General features: G+C 37.6%; 1 protein-coding gene across 6 annotated transcripts in view; it reads left to right on the plus strand.

The window, feature by feature from the left end:
• The window catches only part of Jade3 (jade family PHD finger 3), a 199,777-nt gene that overhangs the window by 150,632 nt on the left and 30,262 nt on the right, over positions 1-18,883 (plus strand). For all 6 annotated transcript variants that reach the window (XM_023717850.1, XM_023717849.1, XM_023717851.1 and 3 more), the window contains 3 exons: positions 6,404-6,594; positions 10,554-10,765; positions 16,340-16,507. In XM_023717850.1, coding sequence (XP_023573618.1) covers positions 6,404-6,594; positions 10,554-10,765; positions 16,340-16,507 — 571 coding nt within the window. The remainder of the gene's footprint in view (positions 1-6,403; positions 6,595-10,553; positions 10,766-16,339; positions 16,508-18,883) is intronic.

Genomic DNA, 18,883 nt, shown 5'->3' on the forward strand with positions numbered 1-18,883 from the left:
ACCTATGGGTAATCCCAGCAGTACTAAAACCCATAATCCCAGCCTTGGATCACACATAATCCCAGTGGATCATGAGTTAACACAAACTCTAGAAGTCCTCACCCAATGAATACATAAGGCTTTGGGGGGACAACTAGACACAAACCATAACATATGTACTTGAAGATATTAAAGCTGTATTTTTTAATCCCAAAGTAATATTTTTCACTAGTTTTCATATACTTCCCCTTCTATCATTAAAAATGCATTAATTTCTTTGTGAGTTTGCATGAGCTTCACATTTTACTCATTTTTTACATTTGATATTGCTCTAATATTTATTGTCCTATATTTAGTCATTAGATTCAAACTTTTAATTCAAGATGCATATGAAAACAAGTGAGATATTACCATAACTATCACTATAAACCTTGCTTTGAAGTATGATAAAATATACATAAAGCATAATTATGTAGCTCATTGAATTTTCGTGAGCTAAACATTCATTTAACTGCCACCCAGATCAAGAAATAGAAGGTTGCCAAAACCTTGCATCTCTCAAAGCCCTTTTCCTGTTCCCTGCCAGTATGTGACCTCCCTTACCCTAGGTAACAGTTTTTGAACTTCATAAATAGAATCCTGCCTTACAGATTCTAAACTGGATTGTTTCATTCATCATTATAGTTGTTAGATCCATCCATGCTGTTGCATGTAGTAGTTAATTCATTTTCAGTTGCATCATATTCATTGTGCCACAATTTATCTAGTCTCTCAATAGATGTTAGGTTCCAGTTTTAAGCTACTACAAACTGATACGGAAATTTTTATAGATCTTTTGGTGTATGTATATATTTGTTAAGTATGTACCTGGGAGTGAACTTGCTAAATTATAAGGTCTGTGTATCCTGTAACAGTAATGACGAACCACTTGGAGCTTTCAATGATAACAGCTCACTGTGGCACATGTGCCATAGGTTTGCCACCACTGCCCTATAACTGTAATATCTATTGTCAAAGTAGTTATTTCCCAACTCCCACTAATGGTAAATAAGAAATCCGTTTGCTCTGTTTCCTTACCAGTACCTAGTGTTACCAGTTTTGGCTCAGTCTTTTTTTTTCTCACTTTTTTATGTATTTGGTATAGGGTCTCACTACGCAGCTCAGACTTACAGTGATCATTCTATTTTCAGCCTCCCCAGTGCTAGGATTACAGGTGTGCACCACCCCACCAGGACTTGGTCACTAGCTCAGTGCACCCTAGAGGCTGGGCAGGTGCAGTATGCAGGACAAGGGATCAAACCCTGGTCCCTGCACTTGCCAAAGCAGGTGTTTAGTTCTCTGTTGGCTAAGTCTTTTTAAAGTTTAGCCATTCTGATAGATAATAGCAATTGTGATCTCAATTTCCATAATAACTAGTAATGTTGAGAAGCTTTTAAATTTTATTTGCCATTAGGTATGGTGGTACAAACCTATAATCCTGGCAGTCTGGGAGACCAAGAAGCAGTTTAATTCTTCCCTGGGCAATTTTGCAACACCAACACCTTGACTCAAAGAGTAAAAATGGGCTAGATATTCAGCTTAGTATAAGGCCTTGGGTTTAGTCTCCAGGACTAAAAAAAGGTTTGTCATACAAATAGCCTTGTTTGTCTACTTAAATCTTCTGCCCACTTTTTAATGGGCTCTTTTTCTGATTGATTTAGGAGTTTACTGTATATTGTAGATGTAAGTCCTTTGTCATCCATATGTATTGTCTGTATGAGTATGTCATCTATATGCAATATCATATCTTCTTGGGTTGCCTTTTCATTTCACTCTTTCAATTTTGTCTTTTGATAATCAAAAATTCTAGTTTATTTTATCAGCCTCATCCTTCATGATTAATGGCATTTGTGTTTTATTTAAAATATCTCAGGCTGGAGATGTAGTTCAGTGGCGCAGCACCTGCCTGACAAGCAAGAGACCCTGAGTTTAATTCTCAGTACCAAAAAAATACAATAAAATAAGTAAAATATCTCTACGCCATGGTTATAAATTATTCTCTTGTTTTCTTCCAGATGCTTAATAAACATATTATTTCAAAAACTTCTTTAGTGTTACCTTCTTACGTATGCAACTGAGGCAATTGAGATAAATTGTTAGCTATAAACAGTCTTTTTAGAGAAAAGTGTATCTTGAAAAAAAGGGATAGTCTTATGTTAATCTTGTGGACCATACCCAAAAAGCACAGCATACTTAATCTTATAGTCTCATAGAACTCATAGGTGTGTCTTGCCCTTTTCAATTGGGTTCATTTCACTTGGAAGCACACATTTGATGGCATATTAATGGAAGCAAAATTTTAACTTCCATTAAAATGTAAAGATTCTGCATTTCCTTCAAATATTTGTTACGTTTGGATTTTGCCAGGCAACTGCTCATAACCGCTAAGCTATCTTCCTGGCATTACTTTTGGGTTTTAAACATGCATATGGTAGAAAAATTAATGTGCAATTATGTGTAGTTATTAACTTTATTCAGAATATATTATTTGGAATCATAGGCTTTTTAAAGAATTCTTAAAAGGAAACGTCTATTCTATTTATAGGGTAAACTATGCCTGTGTATATTCACACATATTCACAGGAATATATTTGTGAATCCTTCTACATAAATAATAACTTTAGGCCAGGGAGATGGCTCAGTAGAATAAGAGCTTGCCTGGCAAGCGCGAGGGCCTGAGTTCAATTCCCAGTTCCGCAAAAAAAAATAAATAAAAATAAATAAATAATAACTTTAGGCATCTAGGGGGATAGCTCAGTGGTCTAAGTGCCTGCCTGGCAAGCGCAAGGATCCAAGTTCAATCCACAGTACTGTATGCCATGCCAGCCCCAGAATCCCAGGCACGCTGTGCTGGCCCTGAAGCCAGGCATGGTGGCAAAGACCTGTAATCCTAGCACTGAGGAGGCTGAGACAGAAAAATCACTGTTAGTCTAAACTGCATAACAAGACCCTGAAACTAATTAATTAATTAACTTAGGTTAAAGAAACTAGCTATAGAAATTTTCAAGATAAATGATTTTCCAGCATGGTACTAGAAAAAAAGCAGACCAGAGGATCAGTGGAACAGATTAGAAGATGCAGACACAACTACAAACACACACAGCCACCTTATCTTTGACAAAGGGGTCAAACACAATCACTGGAAGAAACATAGCCTCTTTAACAAATGGTACTAGAAAAACTGGCTTTCAACATGCTGAAAACTAAAACTAGATTCAGGTTTATCACCATGCACTAAACTAAAACCAAAATGGATTAAAGATCTAAACATTAAAACAGAAATATTGAATCTACTAGAAGAGAAAGTAGGTACATTTCTTGATGACATAGGGGTGGACAGAGGGTTCATGAACAAAAACCAAATTGCACAGAAAATACTTCAAAGAATCAACAACTTGAATCTCATCTTATTGAAAAGTTTTTGCACATCAAAAGAATCACCAACAGAATGAAAAGACAACCCACAAACTGGAAAGAAATCTTAACATTCACTCAAAGTACTTCTAGCTATAATATATAAAGAACTAAACAAAATCAAGCCCCCAAAATTTAAAGACCCAATCCAAAAATGAGCATCTGAGATGAATACACTCTTCTCAGAGGAAGAAGTACAAGAGACAAACAGATACCTGAAAAAATGCTCCACATCACTGGCCATTTGAGAAACGCAAATTAAAAATTGAGATACCATCTCACTCCAGAAAGAATGGCTATCATAAGGAAGTCAGTCAGCTAACAACAAATGCTGCAGAGCCCAGGGGGAAAAAGAAACCCTTCTCCACTACTGATGGGAGTGTAGACTGGTACAATTTCTTTGGAAATAAATCAGTGTGGAGATTCCTCAAAAAGCTAGGATTAGGGGCTGGTGAGATGGCTCAGTGGTCTGAAGCACCTACTTAGAGCAAGCTTAGCAAAGCACAGGGACCGCGGTTCAATCCCCCAGCACCACATGCCAGCCAGCCCCACCCCCTGGTGGGCTGAGCTGCACACACACACACACACACACACACACATAAAAATAATAATAAAATAAAATAAGTTTTAAAAAAAGCTAGGATTAGAAGCCCCATTCAACCCAGCTATTTCTCTTCTGGGTATTTTTCCAAAAGAACTGAAAACATCGTAACACAGTGATATATATTCACCCATGTTTATATCAGCACAATGTGTCATAACTAAATTTTAGAAACAACCCAAATGCCCATCTACTGAGAAATGGATGAAAAAGATGTGGTACTTTAATACAATGGAGTATTACTCAGCTATAAAGAAAAATAAGCTTGAGGCTTTTATAGGTAAATGAATGAAACTAAAGGCTATACTTATAAGTGAAATAGTGTAAACATTGTATTGTTTCCCTATTGTAAGAATCTGAAAGACTACATAAAATCTAAAAGATACACTAGGAATTGTAAAAGGGAAAGAAAGTGAGCAAATGGAACAAATTGGATGAGGGAAAGGAGAAAAGAAAATGTAATATGTATATATGCACAGCGAGATAGCAAAGATGATTGTACTACTAATTTCTATCGGGTTTAGGGTGGGGTTTTTTTTGTTTGGTTTTTGTTGTTGTTGTGGTTTTGGTTTTAGGTGGGGTTTTTGGTACCAGGGGTCAAATTCAAGATCTTACACTTGCCAGGCAGGTGTGTAAGTCACTGAGCTGAGTCCCCAGCCCGCTACCGGTTTTTTGAAGGTAGCAGTAAATGCTTAAAATTTTTACTTTGACCAGTTTTCCATGCTTATATCTGGTAATCTGAGCAACTACACTGAAGACAACAGTATGCAATATGAGAACCACTGTTGAATACCTATCATCTTGGGGTTTTTTTATTTTGAAATTGTGTATTGTTTCTAATGTCTTGTCTGTTATTCTAGTCTCTTTAAAAAGATAAATGATTTTTTTATTTTATTATGACATGTAAGTTTCATTTCTTTCTCTTTAGGTAATCCACTTTGTTCTTTTTTTTTAAAATTTATTTATTTATTTGCGTGTGTGTGTGTGTGTGTGTGGCCAGCTCAGCCCACCAGGGGGCGGGGCTGGCTGGCATGTGGTGCTGGGGGATTGAACCGTGGTCCCTGTGCTTTGCTAAGCTTGTTCTAAGTAGGTGCTTTAGACCACTGAGCCATCTCACCAGCCCCCACTTTGTTCTTCAAAATTGCTAGGGAATAATAATCTAGCTATCCTCCTAGTTACATTTTCTGGTGCCTCCTGTATTATTTAAACCATTAGTAAAAAAATTAAAAAAAAACATTGTAGAATAAATTCTTGACACAAAAAGCTTCCATTTTTTCCCCTTGCTTTAGTTTCTTGCCTTGGACTCTTTGATGTCAAGACAGAATAAAAGGAAATACAAATTTCATCAGGCCTGCTGGAGAAGCTGATGCAAGTTTGGGAATCTTTTATCTCATTCTGTTACCTTGGCTCATACCTATGGTTGATATAATTTATAGTTGGAAATTACCTTGAGTTCGTATAACTCCATAGCCTCTTGGCTTTAGTTAATCTCTATTGTGAAAATAATAAATACAATACTCACTGACATTATCAAACACCTGTTTTTGCAGTGTTCACTGTACAAACACTTTATTTTCTGTATCATCAATAGTCGTAAGTGTGGTGTTATTTTATTGTAATTTGTTGTTGTCATCCCTCTTTTTTTGCCACACTAGGGGTTAAATCCAGGACCTTCATACTGACTTTCATCTACCCAGCACTTTTTTTTTATTCTGTGACAAGTTCTTGCTACATTGTTAAATTACTCAGACTAAGCTTAAACTTTCCATCCTCCTGCCTCAGTTTCCTTTAATGTTGGGATTACAAGCACATGCCACCACATCCAGCTATTTCCCTACCTTTTATCTTAAAAAACTAAACCTTAAACTGCCTAGGATCACCATACAAGTGAGTGGCAAAAAAAAAACAGGTTAATGTGAGACTAAAGCCTGCATGCTGTACTAAGAAGGTGGTATTGTCTCCATGGCAGAAAATCATGAATTTTGCTAAAATAATATCTTTGGTATGGAATCTGGCTCTTATTACCCTCTCCTAGGTTTCCCCTTCTAAATATACTTGGTGACCTCTGAACCAAGAACACATGATACTGCGGCAACATTTTATTAGAATGAATAGTAGTCAGGTTCCAGGATCCACGAGGGTGAATGAAACATACTGTTTACCAGTCATTGAGCTCACAGCAGGTAGTAAAACTGAATTTGCCTATTTGCCTTCTAGAAGGGGGTCTGCCATACCTCTCAAAAGCAAGGCAAGACCTGTGCCTCCCTCTACTAGCTCTCCTGTATACTTGAGTGCTGTTGGATCTGTCCACCCAATGTTTGGACGGTGCCATTTGTTAATCTTTATCAGTGTTTTCTCTTGCCTTTCTAGGATTATAGCCGAAAAGGAAAAGGAAGTTCTGTTTGTCCGACCACGGAAATATATCCGTTGCTCCAGCCCAGAGAACACAGAGCCTGGCTATGTCAACATCCAAGAACTGGCAGCATCCACATGTCGCTATGACCTAGATGACATGGACATCTTCTGGCTTCAGGAATTTAACGAAGACCTCACAGAAATGGGTAAGTTGTTTTCTAACGAGAGAGTTGTGCTTTGAATCAACTTGCAAATTTTTTAAGTTGTTAGGACCTTTAAAACTTGTTTTCTTTCTTCTTGCTGCCTTCTTTTCTTTCCTGGCTTTTTTTTTTCTCTTAGATCTTCTTTTAATATGGCATTTCTTCAAATGTATAAATATTTTTAAATACAGCAATAACATTTAAATCTGATCTTTTATTTTCTCATTTAAGGTATAAACAGTACAGGTTCAGGGTGGCATGTAGGTTTTGTGAGTTCTAAATGTGATTGTGGCTGATTGGATTTCTAGATGCGAAGGATTTTGAAGCCAGTTGTTGGGCTTAGCCCTGAAAATCATTCTGATCAGTGAGCAAGGCCAAGGATACAGGTGCATCTGCCAGGACTTTGAAGGGAAATTCCATCTTCTGCTTTGGGAAGCACCACTGCAACTGACAGATTGCTATGACCGGTACCCCTGAATGCAAGACTTAAGATTTTGTTGCCTTGGAAAGACAATGGGGGACCGGGGAGATGGCTCAGTGGAATAAGTGCTTCCCTAGCAAGCACAAGAGTCTGAGTTCAATCCCTGGTTCCGGCAAAAAAAAAAAAAGAAAAAAAAAAGGAAAGACAATGGCAGACCCAGGGAGAATCATGCTCAAATTAGTGTTTAGCTATCATTGAGTTCTGGCTATCAGTGGGTTCTAAAATTGTCATATAATTTTCAAAAAAAAAAAGTGAAACCAAGCCAACAAAAAACTTGGAAGTAAGCATAATTTTAAAGTAAATGTTAAAGCAGTGCTGAGAAATGCTATATACTCAAAGGAAATTCACTTTATACTTATACTCTTACTTACTTGTTTTCAGTCTAAACAGCATTTTGATGAAGTTTTCCTGTGGAATTGTGGGTAATTTTTAAGTCTCCATGTGATATACATTTGACTTTTGTTTTAGTTTTTTGAGACAGGGTCTCACTATGTAATGAAGGCTGCCCTTGAACTTGCTTATGTAGTCCAGGCTGGCCTCAAACTCACAGTGATCCTCCTGCCTCAGCCTCCAGAGTGCCGGGATTACAGGTGTGTGCCACCACACCTGGCTGATTCCATTTCTGTTTGAATCATATTTGTTCGTTGTCAGTACAAGGATGGATGGTTTTCCTTTTCTTACCCCCTCCCCATCCTTTTTTTCGTTCTTTTGAGGCTGGTATCTGAATGGATATGAAAAAAAATAAAATTATATTAAATCCAGGTTGGCATGACAATAGTAGTTATCCTGTCAGTGACTAACCCTTATTCCTTGCTTTTTAAAACTTTTGATTTTATGTCTTCTTCAGTCCTCAAAGGAGAAAAAGATTATCAACTTACGGTAGGAACCACAAAGATAAGGGAATAAAAAGACAGACAGAAATAGAAAATCATAGTATGGGGGTATACACAGATGGATTGGTGGTCCAATGTGTAGTTGTACATATGAAACATACAGTATTTGTAGATATTATAATCATCACATTGCCTTTGGTGTGAAACCACATTACAGCTATAATAAGGTCCATGTGATACTTTGCAATGAATTCTCATTGGAATTAATTATTTCATTTTCAATTAGACTTTATTTTAGAAAAGTTTGATTTTCAAAAAAGTTGCACATTCAGTACAGAGCTCACATATAGCCCCCAAATGTTATGGGTCACTCAGAATAGGAACCAGATCAACCAGATTGGAATTTGGAAAGCTGTTTATTTTTTTTTATTGAAAAAAATAATAATTTTATTGAGAAACAAGTATCAATGAGACAGATTCACTGAGCTCAGGGCCCCCCAGTCTGCTCTCACGCACGCAGGAGGGGACCGAAAGGCGAAAGGCGGCAGCCCAGGAAGCAGGAAGGGGTTTTAAACCCTGGAACCACATTGAGTTTGATAAGCAAATTCATTAAATGACCACATTCAGTTTGGTAAACAAATTTATTGTCTGACACAAAATAATGCTTTCAGAATGATTGGGACCACAACTCAAACTACATTTCTGGGGCTTTTGTTCCAGTTTCTGGTTAATTTGCACCTGAGTATCTGCTGGCAGCCTTGCATAGCCTGAGGTTACAAGAAGTTAAAGCCTATTTAATTTCCTTTTGAAGTCATCTCTGTAAGCTAACTTTGGTAACAGGAATTGGTGAGGGTTACAGGAATTTTATCTTAGCAAAGAGCAAAAAAACAGCCACTAGTTACTAAACAACTTAGAACCGTGGTGAGTATACAATTACAACAGAAAGCACAAGATTTACATTTATAATCTAAAACGTGAGTTGACTCATTACATTGCACCTCACCCAGTATCAGTTACCCTAATAATAACATCTTACTTGACTGTAAGACATGTCAAAACTAAGAAACACAGGTATATAACTATTAAATAAACTCCAGACTTCATTGGAATTTTAGTTATTTCTACTAGTGACCATTTTTGTTCTGGTGGTATACCACATTGTGTTGGAAGAGTTTTAAAAGATATTTGTTTGCCTTATCTCAGGATTTTCTTCAAGGAAGATAATAATATAGTGATAAGCCTAAAAGCTTAAAAAATGGGGACATAGCTTAGTAGAATAAGTGCTTATCTGGCAAGTACAAGGTCCTGAGTTTGATCCCTGACCAAAACCAATGAAGCATTTTTTGGTTTGAACTGAGAAATTTTAAAATTGAGCACTTACTACATATTTGGCACCATACTAAGTAGTGTACAAACATTAGCTCATCCTTACAACAAATCAGTGGATTTAGCTGGGTGTGTTGGTGCACACCTGTAATCCCTTCACTCCCGGAGGCTGAGGCAGGAGCATCCAAAATTCAAGCCCAGCCTCAGCAATTTAGTAATTTAGCAAGATCCTGTCTCAGAAACATAAAATTTCAAAATTGCCTTATTAGACCTTTATGAATGCTAATAGGCTTATATTTGTTTGCCATTGAAAAAATAGCAGTGATTAGGGACCGGGGAGATGGCTCAATAAAATAAGCGCTTGCCTGACAAGCGCAAGGGCCTGAGTTCAATCTCCGGTTCTGGAAAAAAAAGAAAGAAAGAAAAAGAAAAAGGAAAATAGCAGTACAGCACCAACCTGGCAAATGCAAGCTCCTGAATTCAATTTCCAGTACCAAGAAAAGAAAAATGCAGTGAATTTTTTAAAGTAAGATTTGAAAAACAATATTTCTTTGGTGTAATCGTATGCAGATAATACCTAGAACTTTCTTTTATGGCTTAATATATTTTCATACGAAATTTTCCTTGTACAACCATTAGATATGCTTATTGAAACTAATTTTCTAAGACTGAAGTACTTGATTTAGTTATTTTATTACAATACAAACCAGTGTTCATAATTACAAAGTTTGGTGAAAGTCCTCCCACTTTGGGAATAAGAGAAAATCATGCAATCTAAAAGGAAATGGGCAAGGATTTTTTTTTTTTTTTTTTTTTAGGGAAGGGTCTTCAAGGGTGTTCAGGGTCTCACTGCTAGATCAGACTCGTAGTGATCTGCCTGTTTACAGACTCCCAAGAGCTGGGATTACAGGCACATGCCACCACACCCAGTCTCAATTGCCATCTCAGCGTGCCCCAGGGGTGGGGCTGGGGGTATGGAACCCCTGGCCCCTTTGCCTGCTTGCAGGCACTTTAATCCACTGAGCCATTTGGCCTGCCTTAGAGCTATTTGCCGGCCGTACAGCAAATGGAAAGTGGAAAGGATCACTAACGTCAGGAATATGGTGAAATACATTCTCTACTTTCATATGTCAAACATTAATATATTATTATGAGTAAATGTTAGAATATCTCTAGTATAAGATTGTTTGAAATCTGGTTGTTTTGGAGCAAAGAACATGAAATTTTATCCTTTACAATCCCACTCATGCTTGCACTGGATTCACAGTAGGTTATTTGGGACCAACAGCTTACCGGTGGGTTGATTTGTTTTTATTTCTGTGCAGGTTATGGGCCAGTTGATGAGACGCTTATGGAAAAAGCAATAGAAGTCCTGGAACGTCAATGCCATGAAAAAATGAACCATGCTATTGAGACAGAAGAAGGGCTAGGCATAGAGTACGATGAAGATGTCATCTGTGATGTGTGCCAATCTCCAGACAGTGAAGAAGGGAATGATATGGTATTCTGTGATAAGTGTAACGTCTGTGTTCATCAGGTTAGTGAGTAGTGGAGACTGCCACCTCCTTATGGTCAGCCTTTTTAAAGTTCAGTGATGCTCTCCATTATCCACAGCACTTCATGTTGAAGGGTAAAAATAAATATTTGGCTGGATATTCTTCTATGTGTCCTCTACAAACAGTACTTAAGGTTCTTGAGTTGTCTTACCTATTAACTTTACCCCAGGAGGCTAAACCAGGGTCTTTAACATATCACTTCATGCCTAAACCATGGGGAGTGCCTTGTTCAATTCCTCTTTGGAGGTTTCCATGCTGCCTGCCAGGGAGTCCCTCTTCTACCTTAGAATCCCTGTGACATCATCAGGTTACACTCATGAACAGATAGAAGACCAGACTTTATCTTGGTACTCAGAACTCTCCCTGTCTCCAAATGTGTCACTCCTAGGAAGCTAAGTCCACCCCACTTTCAGAGATCACAGAATTTTAAGACTTACAATGACTGTCTTAGTTTTACACACGATACCAGGAATAGTTAAATAATTTTATTCAAGCTAGACACTTGTCATTCCACATAGCATTCTAACCTTTAATTATGATGATGATTATACCAGGCATGGTGGCACACACATGTAATCCCAGCACTCAGGATACTGAGGTAGGAGGACCTATGAGTTTGAGCCCAACCTAAGCTATATGATGAACCCAAGGCCAGCCTAAACTACATAGTTACAGCCTGTCTCAAAACAATGATAATGCTGATTATGCCAACACTCCTTTCAACTCTTGTCTTTCCCCTTCCATAAGCCCTATGTTCCAGCAAAATCGTTAATTAAGTTGCAGTGTTGAATATTGCTGATACTATCCTATATCCATATTTTAGCCATCTCCCAATTATACTGCTCTGTGTATTTTAGCCATCTCTCAATTTCAGGATGTCTTCTCCTACCTCCAGCTATCAAAAATCTTCATACCTTCCAACTTCTAGTTCAAATCTTTTCTTGACCTCCCCTACCCTATAATAGATGATCAAAGTGTATGGTAAGTGTTTAAATTTTTTTTTAATGTAGTACAATGTATTGCTTTTTTTTTTCAGAATCAGGGATTGAACTCAGGCCCTTGCGCTTGCCAGGCAAGCGCTTATTCTACTGAGCCATCTCCCCGGCCCCCAATGTATTGCTATTGATCCCCCTCAAAATACTCCTACTCTCTTTAGACACACATGCATCATTCTTGACATCTTCTGAAACAGTTATGAAAGTCTTGTTTCATTAGTGTCTTCAGAAGAAGGCATGATCAAGAAAGTACTAAATTCTGCTCCCAAGTGCAATCCAATAAAAAGGCAGGGTTGTAAAAACATTACAGTGTGTCCTCATCCACCATATTTATCAGATCTGACACTGTTCAACTTCTGGCTTCTCCCCAAAGTCAAAACGACCATAAAAGTAAAGATTTTCAATCAGTTCAAGACATAACAGTAGCCACAATAGTATACCTAAGGACAATAAAGAAGACTTCCAAAACTGTTTCAGAAAATGACAAAAATAATGGGATGTTTTCAAAAGGGAAGTGTTTTGAGGTAGATTATAGTGGTGTGTCTTTTATTCTAATAAAATTTTTGATGTAACATTCCTCATATTTTTCACTCTTTGAACCTATTGTGTTTCATTCATATCAGTAATTTATTTAGCACTATCCATGTAGCTACTCGGCACCATTCATGAGCCAGAACTATGCTGAAAATAGTGCTGAAAAGACAGATATGTGTCTGTCCTTAGGACAAGCATAGTATGGGTTAAAGACTGTAAGAAAAGTACCAATTTAGCCAGGTGTTTTATAGATATAAATTCATGCTGCTGTAGAATTACTTAGGAGGAACAGGGTCAAAAATAACTCCAGGAAATGGCATCAAAGCTAAATCTTAGTGACCAAAAGGGGATGTCAAACAGCAAGGTATGTTCAGGAGAGGGGAGAGTATGTTCTTAGGGGTAATGAGAGTGGACAAAGTATGTTGGAGGCAGTTCTGAGTACTTCAGAACTATGGAATATGGAAAGTCTGAGGATTCAGGGTAGAAAAGGGCCCAAAAAACACACTACACTGCATGTGTGTGGAGGGGTAGAGTACTGGAGATCAAATTCAGGGACATCATACCATTGATCTACATCCGCAGCCCTTTTTTAATTTTTTGAGTCAGGGCCTCATTAAGTTGCCCAACATGACCTTGAATTCACAGCTACTGCCCCATTGCTGGGATTGGGACATGTACCTTCAGGCCTGGTAAAACTGCACTAGTTATTTCATGCAAGAACTAATTTGTGAATGATACTAAATTTTACCCAATATGAGGTAATTTATAATCTTTGTCAATTTTTTGTAAATATATATTTGTGAAATATTAATTTATTCAATTATGAAGTCCTACTGGGGCTTAGGTACTATACCATGTTGTATATGAAGTATTACATGGCAGAAATATTTCCTAAGGTCTGAACAATTGTGAACTTTCAGGGCTGGGGGGATACCTCAGTAGAATAAGCACAGAGTCTTGAGTTCAATCCCCAGTACTGAAAAAAAAGAAAAAATTGTGAACTTTGTTTCTCACTATAGGGATGTCAAATAAATAGTTGTGGATCTGCAGTAAGCTTAAATGGAATAGAACAAAAGGTCATTTGAATATATTTTCTGTATTTTTCCTTTATAGCTAGGACAAAATATTAAGGGATTCTTTTTAGATTCTTTGACTAATAAAATTAAATTTAGCATAGTAATTGTCCCTAGGAGTATATCATTTCTTTTAATAACATATCCCATAATGGCTAGAAATGATACCCTTTCCTCACATAGAAAGAAATGGCAATAACAACTGGTCAGACCTTGTAGAATGTAAACTGGTATGTATTATCTGGAAATTGGTGCCATATGAAGTTTCTTTCTTTTTTTTTTTTTTCAGGTGTCATTTAAATTTTTCAAAGTATGTTCACGTGCATCCTAAACAGCTACTTAAGTTAGAGCTCCCTCTGTTGGCTGAAAAATAATTCAAAATGATTCGGAAGATTTGGTTTACTCCCTAACAAAATGTGAACACACTGACAACCAATTTATTAAACGTAATTTTTTTCTCCATATGATGTTGTGTGTGTTCCTAAGTAACAAAAGTACACTCACGGTCAGTACTTTAGAAGACAGATGTTTACCAATAAACACATTTTAACATTTAACTTGAATTCTTTTCCAAGCAAGAAAGACCACCAGGTATGGTGATGCACATACATCTGTACTCCTAGCATGTAAGAGGATCACAGTTCAAGGCCACCAGGGCCACATTAGTGAGTTGAAGCCTAGCCTGTACTACATAGTGAGACTGTGTCCCCCACTCCCCCAAAAAAGACCATTCCAAGTCCCCTTATGTGTACCTTTTTTCTCCTTTTTAACACTAATAGTAAACAGATTAAGATTGAAGTTAATTTGTCTTAAAGATACATACTTCAGTTTTTCTATCTGTCATGAATATAGTACTTGATACTAAGTTGTTTAGCCCTCTAGTGCCTGTGTGCTTTTTCTCAAGAGAATCAACAATCTTCACCATTTTGTGGTCCATGAAAGTTAAGAACTGCTGCTATAAAATTCAAGCTTTTATGATTTTATGCCCCTAAGCAAATCCACAAATGGCTCAGTAAATTATTTTCTGCCCAATAGAATCACCAGGAGATAAAGGGCCTTCCTAGAAGAGGGCACTGGCCTCTCTTCTTCCAGTTAGAAAGTGGTTCTGTTTTCAGGAGAAAGTTTGTTGGCAAACATTCTTGGCCTTAAGAGAAAGAAATCCTTCAGAAATAAGGTCCCTTATAAAACAATGCCCTGCTGTTATGAAAACACCTAGTTGGAGTTCTGCTTGGGTTCCTGAACTAAATTAACCAGTTCACCGAACTACTTACTAGAGCTCAGCCTAAAAGGACATTCCAGGTAAATTGATAAAAGTGCTATCCTCAGTGACCTTACAGTCCCCCTGAGCCACAGCACAGCAGAAATGGAGAAAAAGGGTACATGATACTGACTGTAAATTTGGAATGTCAGTACCATGTTGAGTAATGGGGCAAAGGGGCTGATGTTCTTGGAGGGGCCCAGAGTCTGAGCCAAGTATGGAAGAAAGGTCTTGACTGTGCAAAGAGGAGTTGACCATGTAGAGCAAGGACTCTGCCTGGCTATTGATGACAAACATGTTAGAACTTTCAGTGATAATAAAACAGCTTACTATGACACATGTGCCATAGGTTCACCACCACTGGCCTAGACAGACACCTGAATATGAGACAGAATACTTGATTATGGAGAAAACCAAGAGGCTTACCTGTCCACATTGGGTGCCCTGTATTTGGGTATGGTATGGTTTAGGAAACAAATAGTGAGTTGTGAGGAGCCACAGACATAAGATCAGGGCCAGCAAACTTTTTAAAGGTCCAGACAGTAAATAGTTCAGACTTTTCCAACAACATGTTATGTTTATTACATGTGCTTCTTTTTCTTAGAATCCTTCAAAAATGTGAAATTTATTCTTAGTTTGTTATCCATATAAAACAGGTATCACATAGTAAGAAAAACCTGAGAGACAGGTGATAACAAAATCCCTGGAGGGTTTTGCTGCTATGCAGTGGTATGAAATCTTTGTTTTAGTGAGAAGGATCTAGTAGTCAAATAGAGGAAGAGTAAAAGGTGTGGAGGAGAAGGAAAGAGCATTTAGAAATAGCTCAATCCAGGCATGATGAGAACTCAAATGGGACTAGCAATGACAGGTGGGAATGGAGAAGAAGGTCATAGTCTCTGGGCCTTTCTGTAGGAAGGAATGGCCAACCCTAGGACCATTGGATATAGGCATGTGAATCTAGGAATTTGGTCTGGAAGATGGGAAGTGTGGCAGGATATGGAAAGGAGTTTGGAAAAAGAGTAGGTTCCAGTGAGGAAGGGTGACAAGGGGAAAAAGATGTGTAAAATTGGAGATAGGGAAAAAGGAGTCCAGAATGTTTGCCAAAAGAATATTTCACCTTTCCCAGTTATTCACTTACTCTTCAAATATTCCAAAAATTTTAAGCACCTTCCAGAATTCATTATGGATTATTGTGATTAATACTCAGTTTTCATTCACTAGTCCCTTTTCTTCAACCCAAGAAGATAATTGCTACAATTACTGAGTGATTTTTATGCACCAGGCATTCTTAGGCTCTATAAATATTAGTTTATTTGCTCCTCAAAGTTTCATTAGTTTTTTTAGGTTTTTCTTTTTGTTACAATAATACATACCATGTAGAAGCCATTTGATAAGTGTTTTGCTGACGAATTGTAATCCATAAACATTGTAGAAGCATTAGAAACAGGCAAAAAAGAAAAATATCTTTAATCCCAACTCGCAAACACAAGGCTGGCCTTTGAGAATATCTCTTTCCAGTCTTGTACTATAAAAAATCAGTTTTCATAGATACATGTGCAACATATATAGTTCACATGATAGAATTTGCTTTTCTGGGTGTTTTAAAACGGGATACTCTGAGTTGTTAATCAGAACAGGCATTGACTCTGGTGCAAAGATGCTGACCATTCTTCCTTTTTCTCCTCATGCTTCCAGGCCTGCTATGGCATTCTAAAGGTCCCAGAAGGCAGTTGGCTCTGTCGCTCCTGTGTTGTGGGCATTCAGCCACAGTGTCTGTTGTGTCCAAAGAAAGGTGGAGCCATGAAGACCAACAGAACCGGAACTAAGTGGGTTCACGTCAGCTGTGCACTGTGGATTCCAGAGGTAAGAAATCACGTAAGCCTAAAGCCATTTGCTCTAGAGTGCCCACCATTCCTACAACATTCAGAGTGACTTGGGCTTACCATGGAGATGCTTTATGGTCACTTGTGTTTCTGAGGTAATAATTCTAGAACTACCTTGTTTATTTTTTACTTTTTTGTATTTAGGACAAGGCGTACAGGGTCTCACTGCATAGATCGAACTCGTAGTGATCATCCTGTTTACAGCCTCCCAAGTGCTGGGATTATAGGTACACACCACCAATAGCCATCTCAGCACTCCCCAGGGGTGGGGCTGGCACAGCAGGCCCAGGAATTGAACTCCTGGCCTCTGCTTTTGCCTAAGTAGGCACTTTAATCCACTGAGCTGTTTGTCCAGCCCAAATTCCAAGGTTTTTTTTTTTGTACTTAATTGAATTACCGCAAATCCTTCTTGAATGCAAGTGCACATGTAAGCCCATGCTGGTTAATTTGTATGTGGTATCCCCAGTGGTATTCGATAAATTTGTATGAAAGGAGAGGCACAAAAGGCAGCAGATATGAATAGCAGATTTTAAGGGCTGTCCATCAACAGATGAATGGATAAAGAAAATATAGATTTGTATCTGTCTATCTATATAGATAGATAGATGCATACTGGAATGTTATTCAACCATAAAAAACAAAATCATGTTATTTGCAGGAAGGTAAATGGAACTGGAGACTATCATGCTAAGCAAATAAACCAGACTGAGAAAGTTAATAATCCTGTTTTCTTTTATATGAGCGATGAGAAACAGACAGGAAACTAGAACGTAGACTTTTAGAGATGAGGAAAGGGATCCAAGTGGGCAAGAAAGAAAGGGAGAGAGTAATGGGGGTGAAAATAGTTAAACCATGTTATATGTGTGTACTAATATGCCAAAATTAATCGTTTTATTCTTTATTACTAATATGCACTAATGAAAAATGCTTGCAGTCACAATACAGCACCCCAGAAGGATTCCTCGTACCCACTTCCTTGTCCCTATCCCTGAAATTAACCACCATTTTTATTTATATTACTATAAATATATTTTGCTAGCAGGCATGGTGGCCCATGCCTATAATCCCAGCACTCATGGGGGTGGGGAGGGAAACTGAGGCAGGAAAATCACCTTGAGTTCAAGACCAGCCTAGGCTGCTTAGTAAATCCAAGGCTGGGCTGAATTACATAGTGAGACCCTGTCTCAAAAAAAAAAGTTGTGGCTGTTTTTAAACTTCATGTAAAAGTACTCTTTTTGTCTGACTAGCACTCCACATTAAGATTTGTATTGGTAGTTCATTCCAGTGGATGTATATATAACTCGGTGGTAGTGTGCTTGCTTAACATGCTTAAGGACCCTGGTTTGATCTCAAGCACCATAAAAATAGCCCATACTTTTCTGTTTAGTATTCCACTGTTTATATATGCTATGTTTTATTTATCGATTGTCCTTTGACATTTTCAATTCTAGGGTTATTACAAAAAAATTTTTTTTTCAGAACCAGGGACTGAACTTAGGCCCTTGCACTTGCCAGGGAAGCACTTATTCCACTTAGCCATCTCCCCGGCCCCACAGATAAAATTATTAATAGCTTTTCTTAACCTACTATGACTTTTTGCCCCTTATTCTTTGAAGATCTTTTCTATAGAGTTTAGATTCAACATTTGCCTAAGACCTTTATTCAAAACTTTTCCTCATTATCTAACCTGGTCCTTCAGTTGCTGTTATTTCTTGAGGGACTATGTAGGTGCTAACTTCATTTAAAAAGCACTTTCAGACATTTCTTCTCCTTACCTATTGTAGCTGTCTGCCTCTTTACATTTCTTTTCTTTTTTTCATTTATTTTCTAGCTGTTTTGGTAGCCCTCCTATGTAAGCTAGCAAATTAGGCAGAATAACTCAATGACAACAGAGGCTACAGAATCAGTTAATAGGGAGCTGATAACACTATACTGATAATGTATTGCCCTTTAAAATTTCCTTGTATTTAAGCCAAGGGTAGTGATGCATGCTTGTAATTCTAGTCCTCTAGGAGCCTGAGGCACAAGGATCACAAGTTTGAGCCCAGCCTGTGCAACTTGAGCTGTATCTCAAAATAAAAGAAGATGAAGGGACTAGGGAATGTAGCTTGGTGAGAAGTCCCTAAATTCAATGCACATTTGTTTTTATCCTTAGGTGATCAAACAAAATAGTAAATCAGGTGGCACAATTTCTTTTCTTTTTTTTGTCAATGTTTTTTTTTTTTAAGAAACAATTCTTTTTTATTTTTTTATTTTTTTTTATTTTTTTTCAAAGTTTTATTGATAAACAGCAATGAGACAGTTTCAAATCAAATCGGAAGTACAGTTTCAACAAATAATACACTGCATATATTCT

The sequence above is a fragment of the Octodon degus genome, unplaced genomic scaffold (genome assembly GCF_000260255.1).
Source record: "Octodon degus isolate 3935 unplaced genomic scaffold, OctDeg1.0 scaffold00055, whole genome shotgun sequence".
Taxonomy (NCBI): Eukaryota; Metazoa; Chordata; class Mammalia; order Rodentia; family Octodontidae; genus Octodon; species Octodon degus.